This window comes from Brachycentrus maculatus, unplaced genomic scaffold (assembly GCF_059751285.1).
Source record: "Brachycentrus maculatus isolate JH-2025_06_01 unplaced genomic scaffold, ASM5975128v1 h1tg000013l, whole genome shotgun sequence".
NCBI classification, from domain to species: domain Eukaryota; kingdom Metazoa; phylum Arthropoda; class Insecta; order Trichoptera; family Brachycentridae; genus Brachycentrus; species Brachycentrus maculatus.
The window spans coordinates 141,028-161,762 of record NW_028280767.1 but is presented as its reverse complement, the minus strand read 5'-3'; the positions used below and the strand labels follow the sequence as shown (position 1 = coordinate 161,762).

Genomic DNA, 20,735 nt, shown 5'->3' with positions numbered 1-20,735 from the left:
AAACATGTACAAGTAAAAAGGGGTTGGATTATCATTAACAAAAAGAATGTACAAAGAATGGCCTTGAGCTTTTGGACCTAGACTTATCAAATATTGCTTGTATTTCTTGAAGTGGCACATTTTATAAACAACATTTTACTAACCACTTTCATTGGTACACTTTTTCCAACCGGTTTCAATAAGAACCTTGTCATCATCAGAGTTTATGTACTAATCCTAAAACATTGAAATACTCATAGTTAGGTTATAGATAATTAACCTTCCCTTGCGATACCAAAAACTTCCACGTACTCCGTACACCATATTGGAAAAAAATATTGGTATTGATATCCACCATATTGGTTGGAAAAAGTGTACCAATTGCTTGTAACTTATTTATAATACATAATGTCCAATTTATTTATATATATATATATATAAACATAAATATTATGAACTTTAGCCTGTAAGTATTTCGGCTCATCACAGGCTATGCCTAAAGAGATAATTCAAAATACAGATAATTCATACGTATGTATAATACATGTACATATTAAATAAATAAATGAAATACTACAAATAATGCCTTATTCCGGAAAAAAATACAACTATCCGAATGGGGTTCTCTTCCAATCGATTCGGATAGTTGGAGATATAGTTTTATTTAAGTCTTAGCTCATCATCAATGTCCACCATCTCGCAGCTGTGATACTTGGAAGAGCTGTCCATCCAGCTGTCCAAATTGCTGGCCAGATCGTCGTTGGAGGGCTGTTCGGTAAGGGGCTCCAGCTCGGGGGCGCATTCCTCCCTCTCGTCGTACAGCCTTTCCCTGCTGCTGGAGGCTCCGAAGGCGGACCCAGGGGATGAAGGGCAAACTGATGAACAAAAAAATACAACGACTTATATATGTTGGAGATATAGTCAATATGAAATGGAGGTTTGGCATTCACCACTTAATGCTTAGGTTTCTTTACACAAAAATATGTATTATTACATACTAAAATTATCATAAAAATTTTGAGTGTGTCCAAATTGTTGTTAATCTAACCTAACTAGTCACTACACAATCGAAATTTTGCGATTTTAAATCGCAAAAATACGGACATTCATAGCTTATCTCCTTTCTTAATTATAAATGAAGTCAAAAATTATAATAATTTAGATTTATTTGCTGAAAATATTGAAAAACCATCTGGCAACGCTCACGAAACAAGCATAGGTCCACTCTCTAGTTGGAAGCTCAAGAGCTACTGCCGAGTACCGTTAGTGCCATTAGCCGTTAGCCGGAGGAAGAGACTGTTTTGAGTGATCACTTTAGACACGTGTAACATTCACCAATTTTTCCTATTTTTGACAACCACACAACTCAAATTCTTGGAAGTTATAGAACTTATATATAGATATATGAACCAAGTTCGAAACGTTGTTCTTGAATCACTAGACCTTTACTAGAGACATCTATCGGTGAGATGAAAAGAAGCTTTTTGAGTAGAATATATTATAGAAACAAGGATAAAATAAGACTATCATTTTTGAAAAAAAAACACAGTCGCAAAATTGTATAATGTATAAAGGTTTGAAAATGTACGATGAGATGCCTGAATGTATGAAGAATGAAAATAGTCGGAATGAATTTAAAATTGAATGTTTTGTCTACTGTAAGAATAGTACTGTAAGATGTAATACTGTAAGATGTTAATATGTGCGGCCAGACTATGGAATGAATTACCTCTCCTTGTAAAGAATGCACCTTCTCTAATATTTAAGAAACGTCTGAGACATTACTATTTATCATTAGAATCCTACCTGTCCATCAACCCTCCTCCCTTAGTTTTTCCCTCTACCTCCTTCCTTAAACTCCCTTTTTCCTTTGCCCTCCTTATATCATCTTTTGTAATTTATATGTGTTAATTTGTAATTTTTTTTTTTTTTAAATGTTCAAGTATTATCTACCCTCTGATTTCAAACGGCTATATATGGTATCAAACGTTTTGATCAATATCACTAGTCTGTTTTTGGTTGGTTGTAAGATATTCCTTTTTAGTAATGATCCCACCAACGTACTTATTTATTTTCTGTACATGAAGTTTAATACAAAAATAAATAAATTTATTTATGATGTAAATTAATTGTAAAAAATAGTTAAATAAAAAAAATAATCAAAAATCTAGCTTAGCTGGAACAAAAGAAAATCGTGGCAAAACAATACAACGCTGGCCTCTACTTGACCTCCATATTTCTACTCTAGGAGTACTTTTGTTACCAAGGGTAGTTTATTCAAATGCAAATTGAGGCTACTACCATAGAATGACCGGGACTTGTTGAGCGAGGGTAGGAAGGAAACGACGCGAAGTGGAGCGCTCTAATCGCTAATACACCAACCCCTACTTTGACATTTGCGTTTTTGTACGCTCATTACTATTAGGGTTGAATTCAATTCCGCCTTGATTGCAGTACCAGGAAAAATGTTGGATTTGTATGACGATTTGAGTATATATTTGAAGTTCTTTGAACGTTATTTCAGTGATGAATTTTACCACAGAGACTTACTTACTAACATAGAATAGAACAGTGCTCTGCAACCTTTTCTCACCTACGACACACTAAAATTCTTCCTAGTGTTCCGCGGCACACCAAAAGCTTAAGTATATATAGACCAATGAAAAATTATTTAATTGTAGTAATTATTATCCGCCTCCGTAGTGTAATGGTCAGCACGCTCAGCTACCGTTCTGGAGGTCCCGGGTTCAATTTCCGGGGGGGGGGGTTAAATAAATATAAATGATTTTTTCAGTCTAATATTTATTCAATACTACCCCTGGCCTGGTACCTGAAGCGGAGGGCTAATCACCTTTCCTTCATGTGTTAACTATCAAGATAACACTGCGCTTATATGATGCAGTGCCCTATGCACTATTGGGGTGCGGACAAGGGTTGAGAGAGAGAGAATTATTATATCCTACATTTTGAAAAAGAAACAATATTATGAAAAATAATTCGTCATCGTGTATTAAATACAAAATTAAAAACTGTAAAATGTCATATACATTAAATTTGATCGCGGCACACCTGTATCCGGCTCACGGCACACCAGTGTGCCACGGCACACCGGTTGCGGAGCACTGGAATAGAACACCACATCAATCTGTCTTCATATAATATATCACTTTATAACTGATTTCATTCGCTTCATATTTTGGTTTTACCTTTTTTTCTTTACTCATGCGTTCCACATACCTAAACCATCTCAACACACCTTTCTAATTTGTATCGAAAACGCTTGCATTCTTTCCTCATAAATACGTGTTCATTTGCTTGATCTACAATATTTTGTACTAATCTTTATATTTCTGTAATTAACTTTAATTGGCTTTTTCAATGTATATCTTGTTATGTTTTGTGACATATGTTGCTGTTGTAAAAACAATTTTTTTTTTTAAATCACTATAACTGTCCATAAAACTTCCTCCCTTAGTTTTTCCCTCTACCTCCTTCCCTAAACTCCCCTTTTCTTTTGCCCTCCTTATTGTCATCTTTTGTGATTTACGTATTTTTAAAAGTTAAATGTTAATTTGTATTTTTAATTTAAAAAAATATTCAGTAAATACCACTTTTTCTAAAATCTGCTGTGACGCGTGTTTCGATGCATTCCGCATCAATTTCAAACACCTTTAAAATTTTCAAATACGGTATTTCAAAATGATGCGGAATGCATCAAAACACGTGTCACAGTAAATTGTAAGAAATAGTGGTATTTTGTAAGTATTTTTTTAATTTAAAATGGAAAGGTTTTACCACAAAGTGACAAATAAATTAATGAAAAAATGGTTAATTTGTAATTAAGGTTTTTTTTAATGTTCAAGTATTATCTGCCCTCTGATTGCAAACAGCTATATAAGGTATCAAACGTTTTGATTAATATCACAAGTCTGTTTTTGGTTGGTTGGAAGATTGCTTTTTAGTAATAAGCCCGCCGATGTACTGATTTATTTTGTGTACATGAAGTTTTAGTAAATAAATAAATAAATAGTCTGTGGATCTTCTATAAACATGCATTACCTGACAACTTGCAAGCATTTGAAATACTGAATAATGCTAAGTTTTCTTCGGTCTTCACGTGCTTTATACAATTTTTACAATATTTTGAGTGTGTCCAAATACTGGTTGACAAAATCTATGTGATCACTTAAAGCAGCCTATGACGGTCGTCAGCCCCGTAAACACCCAGACTTCCTTCGTCTTAGATGAGATATCAAAAAATTATATTTAAAAAGGTATTGTACCATATGTAGTGAGTAATTGGAAATATGGGTAGAATTTTAATACAATTATTTTCATAATGGTTGCCGTATACTTCTTTGTGCCAATCAATCAAGTGCTTAAAATTACGTTGCATGAATGGGCCACACTTGTAAGCCAAGGTTTATGCAGATATTACGAAATTAAAGTCTTGAGTGCTTCCCTTCTGAGAAATTGAAAAAAAAACTAAACTAACTGCCCACTTATATCCTCCATTAACCTCTACATGAGTGGTATTGTTCACATTCTATTATGTACATATCGCTCACTCCTTTCAACAATGTCACATGTCAAAAATCATAAATTTGCAGTTGTGCATGTTTTCAGAATGCCCAGAAAATGTACTAAATCCCAGCAAAAGCGGCATATTTGAAACTTAATATTTACTTTTACGTTTTGAAGAAAAGGTTAACTAAATGTTTTTCAAATGGAGAAAAACAGTCAGGTATTACCTACAAAAATCTGTTGCACAGTAAAAAGTTCAATAAGTGGCTTGATATTTATTTTTAATACATTTTATTATATTTTTAAACTTTAAAAACGTTCGCTTAAAATATCAAGTTTTTTGATATATTACGTTGTTGAAAGGAGTGAGCGATATACATACAATATTTTGCCTTAACGTTTTATTTATATATATAATATATATATATATATATATATATATATATATATATATATATATATATATATATATATATATATATATATATATATATATATATATACCTGTGACGATTTTTTTGTTGAAATTCAGATATTTTTTACTGCAATGTTTAACATCTGTTGAACGTAACAGTAACACACGAAATACAAAAATATTACTTATGGTGGACTGCGTGTTTTAAATGTGTCGAGAATTATAAATGTTTTTGATTTTCAATATTTTCATTACAAAAATATGCTTTCCATTTTCTTTATTATCAATTTAACCACACTGAGCCGCAGCAACCCGTGGCCGGGTAAAGCCAGTACTTAGTAAAAGCAATATTTATAGGTTTTGAATATTGAAAGCATTAACTTTGTGGATCATATTGATATATTATTTTAGAAATAATAAAGCAATATTTATAAATTATATAAGGATAGTAAAAAAGTAATTACGTCTTGCTTTCCATGCAATTTCACAACAGTATCATGAATATCAAAAATTGTTATAGATTCTTAGAATAAACTTTCGTGGGTCAATTAATCATATGAGGTAAGCTTTTTAAGTTCACCTTAATGTGTGGAAATAATATTTAAAGGGACCTGTAAACGATCAATATTTTCGGGCAATGTTTTGACGTAATATTTATAGGAAGACTGTGGTAATGTGACCGTATGTTGCCGAGTATAAGTGTCACATTTTAAACCATGAAGTCTGAGAAATCGCGTTTCATCTGCATCCAGTCTACTTTCATCCTTCTTTTGCCAATTCCTAGCTTCTCTTCCATACATTACCAGAGTTCATGCATAACCATACGTTATATGTACATTTATATGTAAGTAAGTATAAGTAAGTTTTTCACTTAAAATTTTACAAACCGAATTGGACGTTCAACAAAACAAATAAGACTTTATATCGTATTTAAAATATATTTATATATATATATATATATATATATATATATATATATATATATATATATATATATATATATATATATATATATATATATATATATATATATATATATATATATATATATATATATATATATATATATATATATATATATATATATATATATATATATATATTTACTTTAAGTTAGTACTCATGATTCGAAGTAGTATTAAAAATGTTTTCTGAAAGCTAGAGTACACATCGCGCGCAAAGACTATGACAGCGCGCCGTGCAGGCTTGCCAACTGGACGACTAACGTATTTGCTAGTCTTAAGAATAAAATATTTGGGCAGCTATTCACAGTGATGGCATATATAGTACTTACATGAATGTTTTTTTTTTAATCTAATATTTTTATAAAATACAATATAACGTCCATTTTGGTTCGTATTTGAAGTGAAAAAATTGTTATAATATATGTAATCAGGAAATTAAAATTGAAATTCATTTCTTCATTTTTGTTAATGGGAGTATTCAAATCACATTTGATTAAGTTAGGTCATTTTCAAATTATTTCTCTTCGTCAAACAACATGCAGCGATTACAAGGACTCCTATATCATCCAAAATATCCGACCACAAAAATCACAAAATCTGATAAAACAGGGACAAATGGCCGCAGCGAATGATTGAGCCACAAATTGCACATGTGATGACGGTAATTTTGTCGGAGAGTTGCCGCAATATCGCTGAGAAATATCGCTCGTTTGCAGACCCCTTTAGTTCAGTTTTTGTTTGCGCTTGGACATTATATGGGAAATTTACAATGCCTCCTGAATTTATTTAATGTTGACATTACTTTCGGCCATTTAAATTAAATAATTTCCTTATATTATAATATATTTTGACATCTCGACATATGTAGATGAAGAAGAATATGGAAATGTGGGTATTAACAGCAGATATAATTAAAATGTTACTTTGTTTTAAAATCACCATTAATATTTTATTATAATTTAATTATAATGTCCACCGGTTTCGAAGCTAACCGCTTTTTTATCAAGACTGATAAATATATTGAATATTGTTTAGTTGATAGTGTTTTAGTATTAATCAGTCTTGATAAAGAAACGGTTATCTTCGAAACCGGTAGACATTATAATTAAGTTATAATAAAATATTTATAGTGATTTTAAAACATAGTTATATTTTAATTATAAAATGAATCACCAATTTAGTGCTTGAAATATAAATTATATTAACAGCAGAGTTTATAACCTGCCATAAGCTGGTAAAGTGATCAGTTTATACACGTGCGACATTCACCATTCGACCAATTATTGACAACCACACTTCTCAAATTTTTGGAACTATTAGATATATTAATCAATCTCATAGTTCCGAAATTAAAGTATTGTGGTTGTTTATCATAGGTAGAATGATAAATATTACACGTGTATAAAGTAATCACTTAAACCCGCTTATGACAAGTTATAAACCCAGTTAATACCCATATTTCTTTACCTTTATAAATATATCAGATATCAATATAAATATCTCCCATTGGAAAAATCCAGATTTTTTAACAACGTTTTGAACACACTCAAAATATTGCAGTAACGATCCACATATTACAATAACCTGTATATTTGTGTATTTAATTTGTGTAGAAATTTTTCGAAAAACGGATGACTCATAACAGTCGATGAAAGGTTGATATATCTAGGTTTGACGTGCGTAGAGTATAGGAGGCATTGAGGAAAAAAGTCTGAATCATTTGACCTTTAGTATACTTTTCTCCTTCGATTTAGAGAGTCGGTGTTCATTGAGACTTGTACACCCTCAATTATTATTTGAGGGGTGTTGCGAAATTTAAATATTACATTTTATTGTGGTTGACCTCAAATGTTGTTTTTAGTCTCAGGCCATGTCTCTGCTAGGGAGAAAACTCCCAGATGTTTCGCTGAACTTACATAGTTTGAAGAAAAAAAAAACAATAGTTTTCGAAGAATTTTTGCAGATAGTCTAAAATAATAAGTTTTACATGTACCTATCTCAAAAGATTTTGTAGAGTTAAATTTTAAAGCCGAACTATTTTATCTTCTGCGTAGGTTACAATCAGTGTGATGATTGGTTCGCTTCTTTCAAGGTCAGACTCCACCCATCCTATCCTCCGCTCGTCTCTTCAACTCGGCGTGTTAGCTTCCGTAATGTATGGAAGTAATGCATGGAGTTGTCAAAATAATGACGAAAGTAGATTAAATGCAGAAGATAGGCGTTCTCTCAGACAAATGTGCGCCAAAACGTTGAATGATAAATTTTCGAATGTTGATATAAGGAAATAATGCAAGGCTAAGGATAAGCATTATCGATACAATTGATAAAGGTGCGTTGAGACGGTTTGGGCATGTGAATCGAAAGAATAGTAAAACAAAATTATAAGGTGAATGTGGTTGGTAATAGAAGCGGAGAAAAACCGAGGAACACTTGCCAAACACGAGGCATGATCAAATATTTCAAATACACATAATTTGTATGTTGGGTAATATATTTAAAATTAAACACGGTTTATTTGGTTGAATTCTACATTAATTTATGTATATTTTAATACGTGACGCGTTTCGTCTTCTTATCAAACATTATCAAACACTAGTGTGTTTGATAATGTCCTAAGAAGACGAAACGCGTCACGTTTTAAAGTATACATAAATAAATGTAGAATTCAACCAAATAAACCGTGTTTAATTTTGGAAATATAACCCAACAATTCAATATGGAATTCTACCAACTGTCTGCAGTTACAATAAATACACATAATTTGTCTTGGACTTGAATCTTGATCATTCCTTTTTCCTCTTTTCCTCCCTCCCGTCCCTCTTCCAGGCATACCTGGGATGGTAGAAATACCTAAGATGGTAGTAATAATAAATAAATAATGTTTTTTATTACTCGTTAAAGTAAATGTAATTATGTACTGTTATATAAAATTCACAAATTAACTAAACTAACTAACCATCACGCCGCTTCCCCGCAGGAGTAGGCAGAGAGAATAGAGCGCCACACCACTCTGTCCTTGCAAACATTCTTCGCCTCTTCCACGTTCATGCATCTCCTCATACATACCCACCGATTGTTACGACTCCTAACCTGACCACTTTCAAGTATTTGGCATACCTGATCGTGCCACAAATTAAATAAAATAAAAATACTTGAAAGTGGTCGGGTTAGCCGATATATCGGATTCTGGTAGCCAAAAGGGTTAACAGAAGATAAATTAGTTTATTATGTAAATATGAGATAATCAGGCATTGTGCTTGATAAGTAGGTCTGCAGGGTACAATTTGCGAGGAGGGGGTTGAAATGACCTTAGCAGAAAGCGTTTCTAGTAAAGGTTCCAGCCGTGTTCGAGGCATTGATTAATTTAAATATACCACATACACATAGGTGGAAGAAAGCACTATTTTCGCTAGCGAAAGCTCGACAAATTTTCGTGAAACCACGTTTTTCGCTTAAATTATTTATGCTTGCCTAATTGAACCGTGCTTAGCGACTAATTTTTAATTTTAAAATGTAGTTTTACTGAGTAAATATCACTATTTCTTAAAACTTATTGTGACACGTATTTTGATGCATTTCGCGTATATTTCAAACATCGTATTGTGCGAAATACATAGAAACACGTGTCACAATAGGTTTTAAAAAATAGAAATGTTTACTACGTAAAACTTAAATTAAAAATGGATAGATTTTACCACGAAGTGACTGCCGAATCAATTAATTTAATAATATTACTCCACATGTCTCATTTGACTTTAAAATTTTTATTTTTTAATAAATGGCTGACCGTAATAATTTGATTTTAATCTACATTTGACCTGACGAGGGAATGATTACTCCGAAACCGGTAGTCATTATTTAATGTTTTTTTGTGGTATTACACAAAGTGAACGATGAATGATAGGGACAGTGTTATATTACCACTATTTCTTAAAACCTATTATTGTGACAAGAGTTTCGATCCATTTTACATGATTTTTTAATACCGTGTGATACGGAATGCATAGAAACACTTATCACACTAGGTTTTAAGAAAAAGTGGTATTAACTTAGTAAAACTTAACAAAAAATTGATGGATTTTACCTCAAAGTAACTGCCAAATCGATTGATGAAATAATTATAAATTCACTACGATGTTATATTCTCTCTGCCTACCTTTGCTGAAAGGAGGCGTGATGGTTAGTTTGTTAGAAATATAAACGAGAATATGGGTATTTTGAAATGGAAAAACTCTAAACTCGTTGTTTTTTGCGAAGCGAATATGGAATCCAATTAAGAATCAGATAAAAATCTCGCAGGCGTACATTGTAACGCTAATAACAATTTGATTACCTTATACCACAAAATGACCTATCAAAATAATGACTGTTTATTAGAGAACAAATATTATTTCAAATTACGCCAAATCTATTTTTATTTTAGCAGAATGTGCTATTCTCACCCTTCAGAAATATGGATTTAATAAAATATATTTTAGTAGAAAATTAATGATTGTTTTCTAGAGAACAAATAATGCCAAATCTATTCTTATTTTAGCAGAATGTGCTATTCTTACCCTTGAGAAATATCGGATTTAAAGAAAATATATTATAGTAGTAAGATAATGACTGTTTATGAACAAAAGTTATTTCTAAATATGCCAAATTTATGTTTTTTAGCAGAATATCCTATTTTCATCAATGAGAAATAACGGATTTTATAAAATACATAATATTTAAGTACTGAAATGATGACTGTTTATTAGAGAAATGACGAATTTTATAGAATATATCTAAGTACTAAAATAAAGACTGTTTAGTAGGGAACAAATATTATTTCAAATATATCAAATTTATTATTATTTTTGCAGAATGATTTTATAAAAATCTTAGTATAGAATATATTTTAGTACCTAGTAAAATAATGATAATGTATATTTACAGAACAAACAATGACGAGATAAGAAAGAAAGGAATGATTAGATAAGGCGTAGGTCGCAGCAAATCTTGGTCACAACTGTCGTCAAGAAAAGGCGATTCAGTTGGCTCGGCCATGTACTCCGCATGCCTCCCGAGAGCCGCCATCAAACTTGCCTCTCATACAAGGCATCAGGATCGCTCCGCCCAGGACGACTGGCGGTCGACAGTAAAGCTTGGAGACAGTTTGTGGACTCCATATGCTGCACATAGGGAGCGGGTGTGGTTTAAACAAAATAAAAATATTAGAGAACAAATATTATTTCAAATTATACTGACCAAATTTAGGGATCCAACCAATTGATAGTAATAGTAGAAAAACTGTTTCAATTATCGACTCAAATTGTATTTAAAAAAAATACAATTTCAATGTTTATAGAAATTCGAAATTGTATAATTTTATTTTACAACTTGTTGACCTTAATTAAACTTAAGCCAGGATTGATTATTTCCATAAATAATAAAAAAATATTTAGTTTGCAAGAGCAAAGATTGATTTAATTTCGCAAGGGTAATTTGGCCCGATTTTCATACCTGCAAAATGAACCAAACTGTTTTGCATATTTAAAACTAGTTTGATTCACAAACACAAATTTGAATGAAAGGAGGGTGAAATTTAATTCAAGAAATATGGCTAACTACCATGAAAACTTCATTCAATGATTTTGCACACAACTATTAACAAATCGAGGATATTGCATATTTTTAAATGAAGCATATATATTAATACGTTAATATAATTATGTTTTGAGTACGTATGTATATCAAATCATGAATTTCGCAAAAACTGAAAATCATGTTTTCAGGCGTCTTCAAGTATGTGAAAAAAATTGAGTGGAATCTTGCATACATTCAAAATAAAGGTATCTGCAAAATTAATTTTAACTCAAGTTAACCGTAGATGCTGTCGAGAACTCACATGTGAAAGAACGTTTTATGTACATATATATATATATATATATATATATATATATATATATATATATATATATATATATATATATATATATATATATATATATATATATATATATATATATATATATATATATATATATATATATATATATATATATATATATATATATATATATATATATATATATATATATATATATATCTAGTTTTTTTTTTTTATAAAAAATGGCGCTACATCAACTATCCAAAATTATTATAATAATCAGCTGGTCTAACGCCTCCCAGGAGCGGATAAGAGAGTAATAGAACACAGTCCAAACTAAAGAGGAAGAAGAAGAAGAAGGTTAAATTAATTCGATAATTGATTAATAATTTTCCCACTGTTAAAAAAACGTTATGTCATAAGCTGCAATATTTTAATGTTAACTGCATACGGAAATACAGTTAAAATCCATTTCGGATATCGTAAACTTCGAGCTAAGTATTAAGTGTCTCGAAGGTTCCACGTTCCTTATCGAATCAGCTCAATCTATTTCACAGCAAGGCAAGTACTTTCTTATAACCCAGAAAGATAATTGCAACGTTATCTAAGCGCAATCACTGCAGTAGTGCATAGTGAATAGTGCACGGGTGTGAGGTAATTATCCTAAGAACGTTATGCACAAAGAAACTAGGCGATGCTGATAGATACCTCGGCCCCAACGAGCGTGATGTTTATCTACCTTACCTATGCATATCTATGACACTTTGATCTATGCTAATGTTTCCCTACCTTATTTCGCTCACTCCTTTCAAGAAAGTCATAAATCAAAAATCGTCAATTTTCAGTTGTGCATGTTTTCGGAATGCCCAGAAAAAGTACTATATCCCAGCAAAAGCGGTATATTTTTAACTTAATATTTACCCGCTACAGGGCAGAAAATGTTGTTTTTGCATTTTGAAGAAATATTGCTAAGTCATTTTTTTAAATATACTAATTTTTTTTTAAATGGAGAAAAAACCTTCAGGTTTTGCCTAAAAAATCTGTTGCACAGTAAAATGTTCAATAAGCGGCTTGATATTTATTTTTAATACATTGTACTATATTTTTAAACTTTAAAAACGTTCTCCTGAAAAATCACGTTTTTTGATTTATGACGTTCTTGAAAGGAGTGAGCAATTAGTAATATGCCCCACTTTATGAATCGAAAATCTCCCAGATTTCCACATTCTTCTTCATCTATATTAAGATGTTGAAATGTAAAAATAGCTCCCAAGTAGAGAATACTCAGATTTGTCATTAAATATATGGACACGCTCAATTTTTTAAAAATAAACTATCGAAAAGGAATTTTATTAATTGATTTGGCAGTCACTTTGTAATAATATCTATCCATTTATACATAGTTATTGATAGATTTGGTGTTACTTATAAATTGTAGAACTCCCTGTACGTTTCCTTTATAATAACAAAAAAAGGCTATTTGCAAAGGTAGGAAACAACCTGATAAAATTGAGTTTTTTTTAGTCGAAGTCGTGGAGTCGGAGTCGGAGTCGTGTTGTTGGTAAATATAGAAATCGGAGTCGGAGTCGTGTCTTTTTTCCAACTCCATAGCCCCACAGTCACAATAGATTATATGAAAAAGTGGTATTTATCAAATAAAATTAGAAAATAATTTCATATTGTTTTTTGACATCTCATCAAAGATGAAGAAGAATATGGAAGTCTGGGCATTTACGGGGCTTACGACCGTCATAGGCTGGTTTAAGTGATCACTTTACACACGTGTAACATTCACCAATTCTACCCATTATTTGTTGTAAATAAATTATCTGGTCAAATTATAAGCTTAATAATAAAAATGAAAATGGTATTTTCTGGCGTTTCTCATGTGTGTGATTATAATCCAGGATTCGGATCTCACATACTAATATAAGAGTTTCTGCTTAATAAAAAGCTTCTTTACATCTCACCAATAGATGTCTCTAGTGAAGTTCTAGTGATTCATGAACAAGGTTTCTAAATTGGTTCATATATATAAAACTTCCAAGAATTTGAGTAGTGTGGTTGTCAATAATGGGTAGAATTGGTGAATGTTACACGTGTGTAAAGTGATCACTTAAACCAGCCTATGACGGTCGTAAGCCCCGTAAATGCCCAGACTTCCATATTCTTCTTCATCTTTGATGAGATGTCAAAAAATAATATGAAAATAACTCCTGTAATTGGAGATAATCCAGATTTTGTGAACAAGTATTTGGACACACTCAAAATGTTGTAGAAAATAATTAATTAGTGCAATGGTCAGTACGCTCGGCTACCGTTCTGGAGGTCCCGGGTTCGATTCCCAGGGGAGGGTCAAATAAATTTAAGTGATTTCTTCATTCTAATATTTATTCCATATTACCCTGGACTGTTACCTGAAGCGGAGGGCTGATCACCTTTCCTTCATGTGTAAACAATCAAGACAACACTGCGTTTGTATGATGCAGTGCCCTATGCACCATTGGGATAAGGGTTTGAATGAGTATTTGAGGATTAGTAGTAATAAAATTCTCACCCATCATATGTTTGGCCTTGAGTACCCTCGCGGGGCTGCGGTACTCCGTGGTCGTGATGGCCCCCGTGACCCCGGGCAGGCGGATGTCCAGGTGGGAGCCCTTGTCCGTGACGAGCTTGCTGTTCATGGCGTACAGCTTGGTGGTGATATCGCGCGCCACGAGCGTGGCCACCACCGTGGCCAGGTAGGTCTCTTTGATGAAGAGGTACTCCAGCGAGGAGCGCTGCCAGTACAGGTAGCGGCAGGAACTGGCGGCCACGATGGACACCTGGCGACAACAACAAAAATACCTCCTCTAATAACTTTCAAGAAACGTCTGAGATATCACTATTTATCATTAGAATTCATAGAAATCCACATTACCCACCGAAAAACCCACCATATGTACTCCTAGACCTAAAAATAGCAATTATTGTTTGTATATAAGGACATTTTGTAAATATTTTTAGTCAGTGTTTGATAATGTCCTAAGAAGACGAAACGCGTCACGTAATAAAATATACATAAATAAATGTAGAATTCAATCCAAAAAACCGTGTTATATTTTGGATATATTACCCAACAATTCAATATGGAATTCTTCTACCAACTAACTGTCTGCAGTTACAATAAAGAATCCTTACTGTCTATTAAACCTCATCCCTTAGTTTTTCCTTCTACCTCCTTCCCTAAACTCCCTTCTTCCTTTGCCTTCCTTATTATCATCAATTTGTTATTTATGTTTTTTTAATGTTCAATTACTATCTACCCTCTGATTGCAAACAGCTATATATGGTATTTTTCATATGGTCATTCTTCAGAAATTCCTGCTCTGTCCAAGAGGCCAGACCATGGAATGAATTACCTCTCGTCGTACCGCGTAAACAAATGCACCTTCTCTAATAACTTTTAAGAAACGTCCAACACACTGTCCATCAAACCTCCTTCCTTAGTTTTTCCCTCTACCTCCTTCCCTAAACTCCCCTTTTCCTATGCCCTCCTTATTATCATCTTTTGTAATTTATGTTTTTTTTAAATGTCAATTTGTAATTTATGTTTTTTTAAATGTTCAAGTACTATCTACCCTCTGATTGCAAATAGCTATATATGGTTTCAAACGTTTTGATGAATATCTCTAGTCTATTTTTGGTTGGTTGGAAGATATTGATTTTTGCAATAAGCTCGCCATTGGACTTATTTATTTTCTGTACATGAAGTTTAAATAAATTACCTAATTTAAAAAAATTGTTTAATGTTTAAGGGTTTGAAAATGTATGATGAGATGCCTGAATGTATGAAGAATGAAAAGAGTCTGAAAGAATTTTAAAATAAATGTTTTGTTTACTGTAAGGATATGTAAATACTTGAGTTTCCTTTGCATCTTGTTAGATAATACAAGCAATGCTTAATCATTTTTGATCACTTTTTAATAGGAAAAGTAGATATCAATAAAAGGTATTCATGAATCTAGATATTCTTTGTAAAAATTACTAACTATTAAATTGATGCTTTTAATAAAATGCCTCACAAAATAAAATAAATCAATTTCTTGTATTACTCGTATTATAACATTTCGTAAAAAAATACTGAACTAAAAAGAATATGGATGTCCGAAAAATATTTTCGATATCATTATTTAAACTAGTAATCTTGTAGTAGTCAGCAGGTACAAGGTAGAGTAGTGGATTCTAGTACTAGTTTCCTTAAGAAGTAATAAAACAAGACTGTAATTGCTGCTAGCAACGCCATGGCAGGAACATGCATTGCAAATTAACGCTAACAAGGAGTGAATATTTTTGCGAAACGAAAAATAGCTTGCAAAGGAAATATTGTGAAATTTTCTACTTTGCGAATTTTAAACACATTTGGGTATTTTATCCAATATTTTTTTTAATTTACCTATAAAGAGACACATGTTTCGTTGAATTAAAAATCGTTATAATTTTTCAGTAATTCCTTTTCTTTACTACATATTGGGTGTGTCCAAATCTTTCCTCACAAAGCTTTATATTTGACACCTCAACATCTATGAAACAGAATATAATAATAATAAAACCCTTATCCGCACCCCAATGGTGCATAGGGCACTGCGTAATACAAACGCAGTGTTATCTTGATCGTTTACACATGAAGGAAAGCTGATCAGCCCTCCGCTTCAGGTACCAGTCCAGGGTTATATCGAATAAATAGTACAGTGGAAAAAAATCACTTATATTTATTTAACCCCCCCTGGGAATCGAACCCGGGACCTCCAGAACGGTAGCTGAGCGTGCTGGCCATAACACTACGGAGGCGGACGAAACAGAATATGAAAATCTATTAATATGAATATGAATACGGAAAGTATTTACAGGGCTTACGACCCATCAAAGGCTAGTTAAAATGATCAGTTTTCACGTTCACAACATCCATATTTGTAGGATTGAGAAATCTTTTATTCAGCAGAGACCTATTTGGATGTATGCAAGATTCAAACCCCGGGTTATTTTCTACATACTGGAAAACGCCTGATTTTTAAATTTTTTTTTAATGCAGCTTATAATTAGACCTTTGCTATCTTCATTCGCAACGTTTTTAATGTGTCCAAATATTTGTTCATTCATCTGGGTTTACTCAACATAGAACTTATTTAATTATTTTTAATATTTCATCACAGATAAAGAATACAGAAGACGCCGTCTTTGTTGAGATGTAAAAAAATATGTAAAAATAATCTCTTGTGGTGAAAATACAGATTTATGAACAAGTATTTAGACACACTCAAAATGTTGTGTATAAAAATAACTGGTTAAATTTCCATATAAGCTACCTTTCTTTAATTTTTTATATCCTGTTTTCAGGCGTCTCACAGTACGTAAAAAATAATGGGGAGTTCGAAGCTTGCATACATTAAAATATAAGGGTCTCTGCTAAGTAAAATATTTCTCGATGCGGAAAATCCAAATTTGTGAACAAGTGTTTGGTCACACTCAAAATGTTGTGAAGAGAATGATTGTTTAGTAAAATATTCATTCAGAAAATGAATGTTATATATAATAATAATAATAACCATATCCGCTCCCTAGGTGGAGCATATGGAGTCCACAAACTGTCTCCAGGCTTTTCTGTCGGCTGCCAGCTCCCTTGCATCCTCCCAAGTCAGATCCGCGTCGCGAAGTTCTGACGAGAACTGCCGACGAATTGTCAGCAATGGTCGTCCTGGGCGGCGCGAACCTGATGCCTTGTAAAAGAGGCAAGCTTGATTAAGGCTCTCAGGAGGCATGCGGAGTACGTGGCCAAGCCAACTGAATCGCCTTTTTTTGACGACAGTTGTGACCAAGATTTGCTGCGTCCTACGCCTTATCTCTTCATTCCTCACAAAGTCAAACCACCGCACGCCTAAGATTCTCCGCAAACACCTGTTCTCAAAGCTTAGTACACGGCTGCTTTGGGCCCTTGTAAGGTGCCATGTTTCACAGCCGTATAAGAGAACAGGAGCAATGCAGGCATTGTATAGGCGGCATTTGGTTTTCACCGAGTATAAATCCGATCTCCAGACAGCCTTCATACTGTTGAATGCGGACCCAGCGAGTCCTAATCGCACTCCCAGTTCCTTTTGAAGGCTGCCATTCTCATGGTATTCTTTGACTAAATCCAGTGTGTATTTAATAAATCGTGTATGTACAGAATTCAATCTAAGTACCAAGGAAAAATTAAAAATTAAAACATTAAAATATGCCAGCTTATTTTACTACCAATCACGTATTACGTAACGTATTATTACGTATATCCAGCACGAAACCATCATGTTATCCACACGAAAACAAACAACCATTTCAAAGTTAATTAGATTGTCAACTTGTTGCTGTGTAACATGACATTATAAAGGGAAGGGGAAACCACATGTGACACACCCTTGTAGGGTGACCACACGTCCCCAACTATGGATGGAGGCACTTAAAGACACGGAAAAAGCCGAATTTTGTCATAAGGCTTAAGGGAAGAAATATTTCGCGAGGAGTGTTTCATTTGATAATGAAAATAAATAAATAAAATGGAAGTGACACTTCTTATGACATAAAGAATGTGAAAGATTTAACGTGAAAGACAAAGCGAGAGAGAGAGAGAGAAAGAGAGAGCATCTCAAAAGAAATAAAACAATATAATACTGCACTTCCATACATTATTCCTAATGTGCAGAAGTGAAGAATGGAGTTGGCAAAAGAAGGATAGAAGTAAATTTAATTAAACGCGGTTAAATTGCGTTCTCTCACACGAATGTGCATAAAATTTTGTATGATTTATCGCTTACTCCTTTCAAGAACGGCATAAATCAAAAAACTTGATTTTTCAGGAGAACGTTTCTAAAGTTTAAAAATATAAAACAATGTATTAAAAATAAATATCAAGCCACTTATTGAAGTTTTTACTGTGCAACAAATTTTTTTAGGTATCCTGAAGATTTTTCTCCATTTGAAAAACATTTAGTACGTTTAAAAAAATAATTAAACAACACATTTTCTTCAAAATGCAAAAACAACACTTTCTGCCCTGTAGCGGGTAAATATTAAGTTAAAAATATGCCGCTTTTGCTGGGATATAGTACATTTTTTGGGCATTCCGAAAACATACACAACTGAAAATTGTCGATTTTTGATTTATGACGTCCTTGAAAGGAGTGAGCGATATGTCCTCTTAAGATGGGATAATGCGTTCTCTCACACCAATTTGCATAAAATTTTGTATGATAGATGTTTGATTAAGATGGGATAAGGAAAGAACGCAAAGCACAATCAATAAAATTAAAAATATTGTGTTGAGATGCCTTTGGCAGGTTGTAACCCCTGTAAATACCAAGACCTCTGTATTCTTCTTCATCTTTGTTAGGATATCAATATACTAAATGACTCTGAAGTGGACGAAACCCATATTTGTTTCTATTTTTTCAACCATTACAAAAAGGAGTATTCCAGCTAAACCGAGACGTATGGTAAAACTATAGCGAAGATATTTATTATGCATACTAATGATACGTTTCGTCCGCTACAATTGAAAATCACACAAAACACATATCGATGGGGTTGAACCTAGAATATATTATCAACAATCCATTTATTTTTTCAACATTTGTTTTCTACTTTGTTTTCAATCGTAAATTGTCAATAAAAACTTAAAAGAAAACCAACATTTTTTTAATTATTTTATGATACCCGCTTCACCCTTGGTCGTGGGTGAAGCGGGTATCATAGTCGTGCACTTGAAGATTTTTATACTTTATACTAGTTTGTAGCTCGACTCCATCCATCCACAATATTCCACGTATTGGAAGTGACTTGATATGGATATGTATATACCAATATTGTATTATCTCATTGATACTATTTTTGACATCTCATCAAAGATGAAGAAGAATATGAAAGCCTGGGCATTTACGGGGCTGGCGACCGTCGTAGGCTGGTTTAAGTGATCACTTTATACACGTGTAACATTCACCAATTCTACTCAAATTCTTGGAAGTTCTGTATACATATATGAACCGATTTTGAAACATTGTTCTTGAATCTACTTCACTAGAGACATCTATTGATGAGATGAAAAGAAGCTTTTTTATTGAGCAGAAACCCTTATATTAAATGCCCAGACTTCCATATTCTTCTTCATCTTTGATGAGATGTCAAAAAATAATATAGAAAATAACTCCTATAATTGGAGATAATCCTGATTGGTGAACAAGTATGTGGACACTTTTATTGACATCGTTTTTTGTTATTTCAGTTTTTATTTTTGAGCAATATTAAAAACTTACTACTTAATTAACAAAATGTTGCTCTCCCGCAGGGGTAGAGAGAATATAATGCCGAACCAACCTGCCTTTGCAAACAATCTCCGCCTCTTCCACATTCATGCATCTTCTCATACATACCCGCCGATTATTCCAACTCCTGACCAAACTGCTTTCAAGTATTTGAAATACTTTATCATATCAACTTTTCCTCGTTCTTTTTCCCCTTCTATAACCATCCACATCGCCTCATAAACTTGTTTACCTATCCTTTCTCCACTGATTCGATTCACATACGCAAACTATCTCAACACACCTTTCTTAATTTTATGAATAAGTATATATTTTTTTAATTTACTTATTTATTGGAAAACTTACTAACAAAAAAACAAAAAATATAAAAAGAGAATATTAAATATGGAAAAAATTAATAGACTAATAAAATACAGGTTCCCACTTTAAAATAATCTAAAAACTGTCATGTAAATAAGTTTAACTTATTAAAATAAGTATAATTGTATAACAAAGGTAAGAATATAAACTTTATAAAATTTAAAAAAAACTTTGTTTTAACCACTTTTTTATTATAAGCACACGTTAACCTACCGGTTTCGACAAGAGCCTTGTCATCGTCAGGGTTTATTAAATTCTAAAACATTAAAATACTCATAGTGTGTGGAGTGTGTGGAAGATGTTGG

At 32.6% G+C, this 20,735-nt stretch overlaps 1 protein-coding gene across 1 annotated transcript in view; it reads right to left on the bottom strand.

Moving 5' to 3' along the window:
- Nucleotides 1–408: 408 nt before the first annotated feature.
- LOC148313371 (popeye domain-containing protein 3-like) overlaps nt 409–20,735 on the bottom strand; it is a 34,514-nt gene continuing 14,187 nt past the window's right edge. The window contains exons 7-8 of the mRNA XM_088263692.1: nt 14,298–14,565; nt 409–854 (exon numbers count right to left, since the gene is read on the bottom strand). Of these exons, the coding sequence (XP_088119818.1) occupies nt 640–854; nt 14,298–14,565 (483 nt within the window). The 3' untranslated portion in view covers nt 409–639. The remainder of the gene's footprint in view (nt 855–14,297; nt 14,566–20,735) is intronic.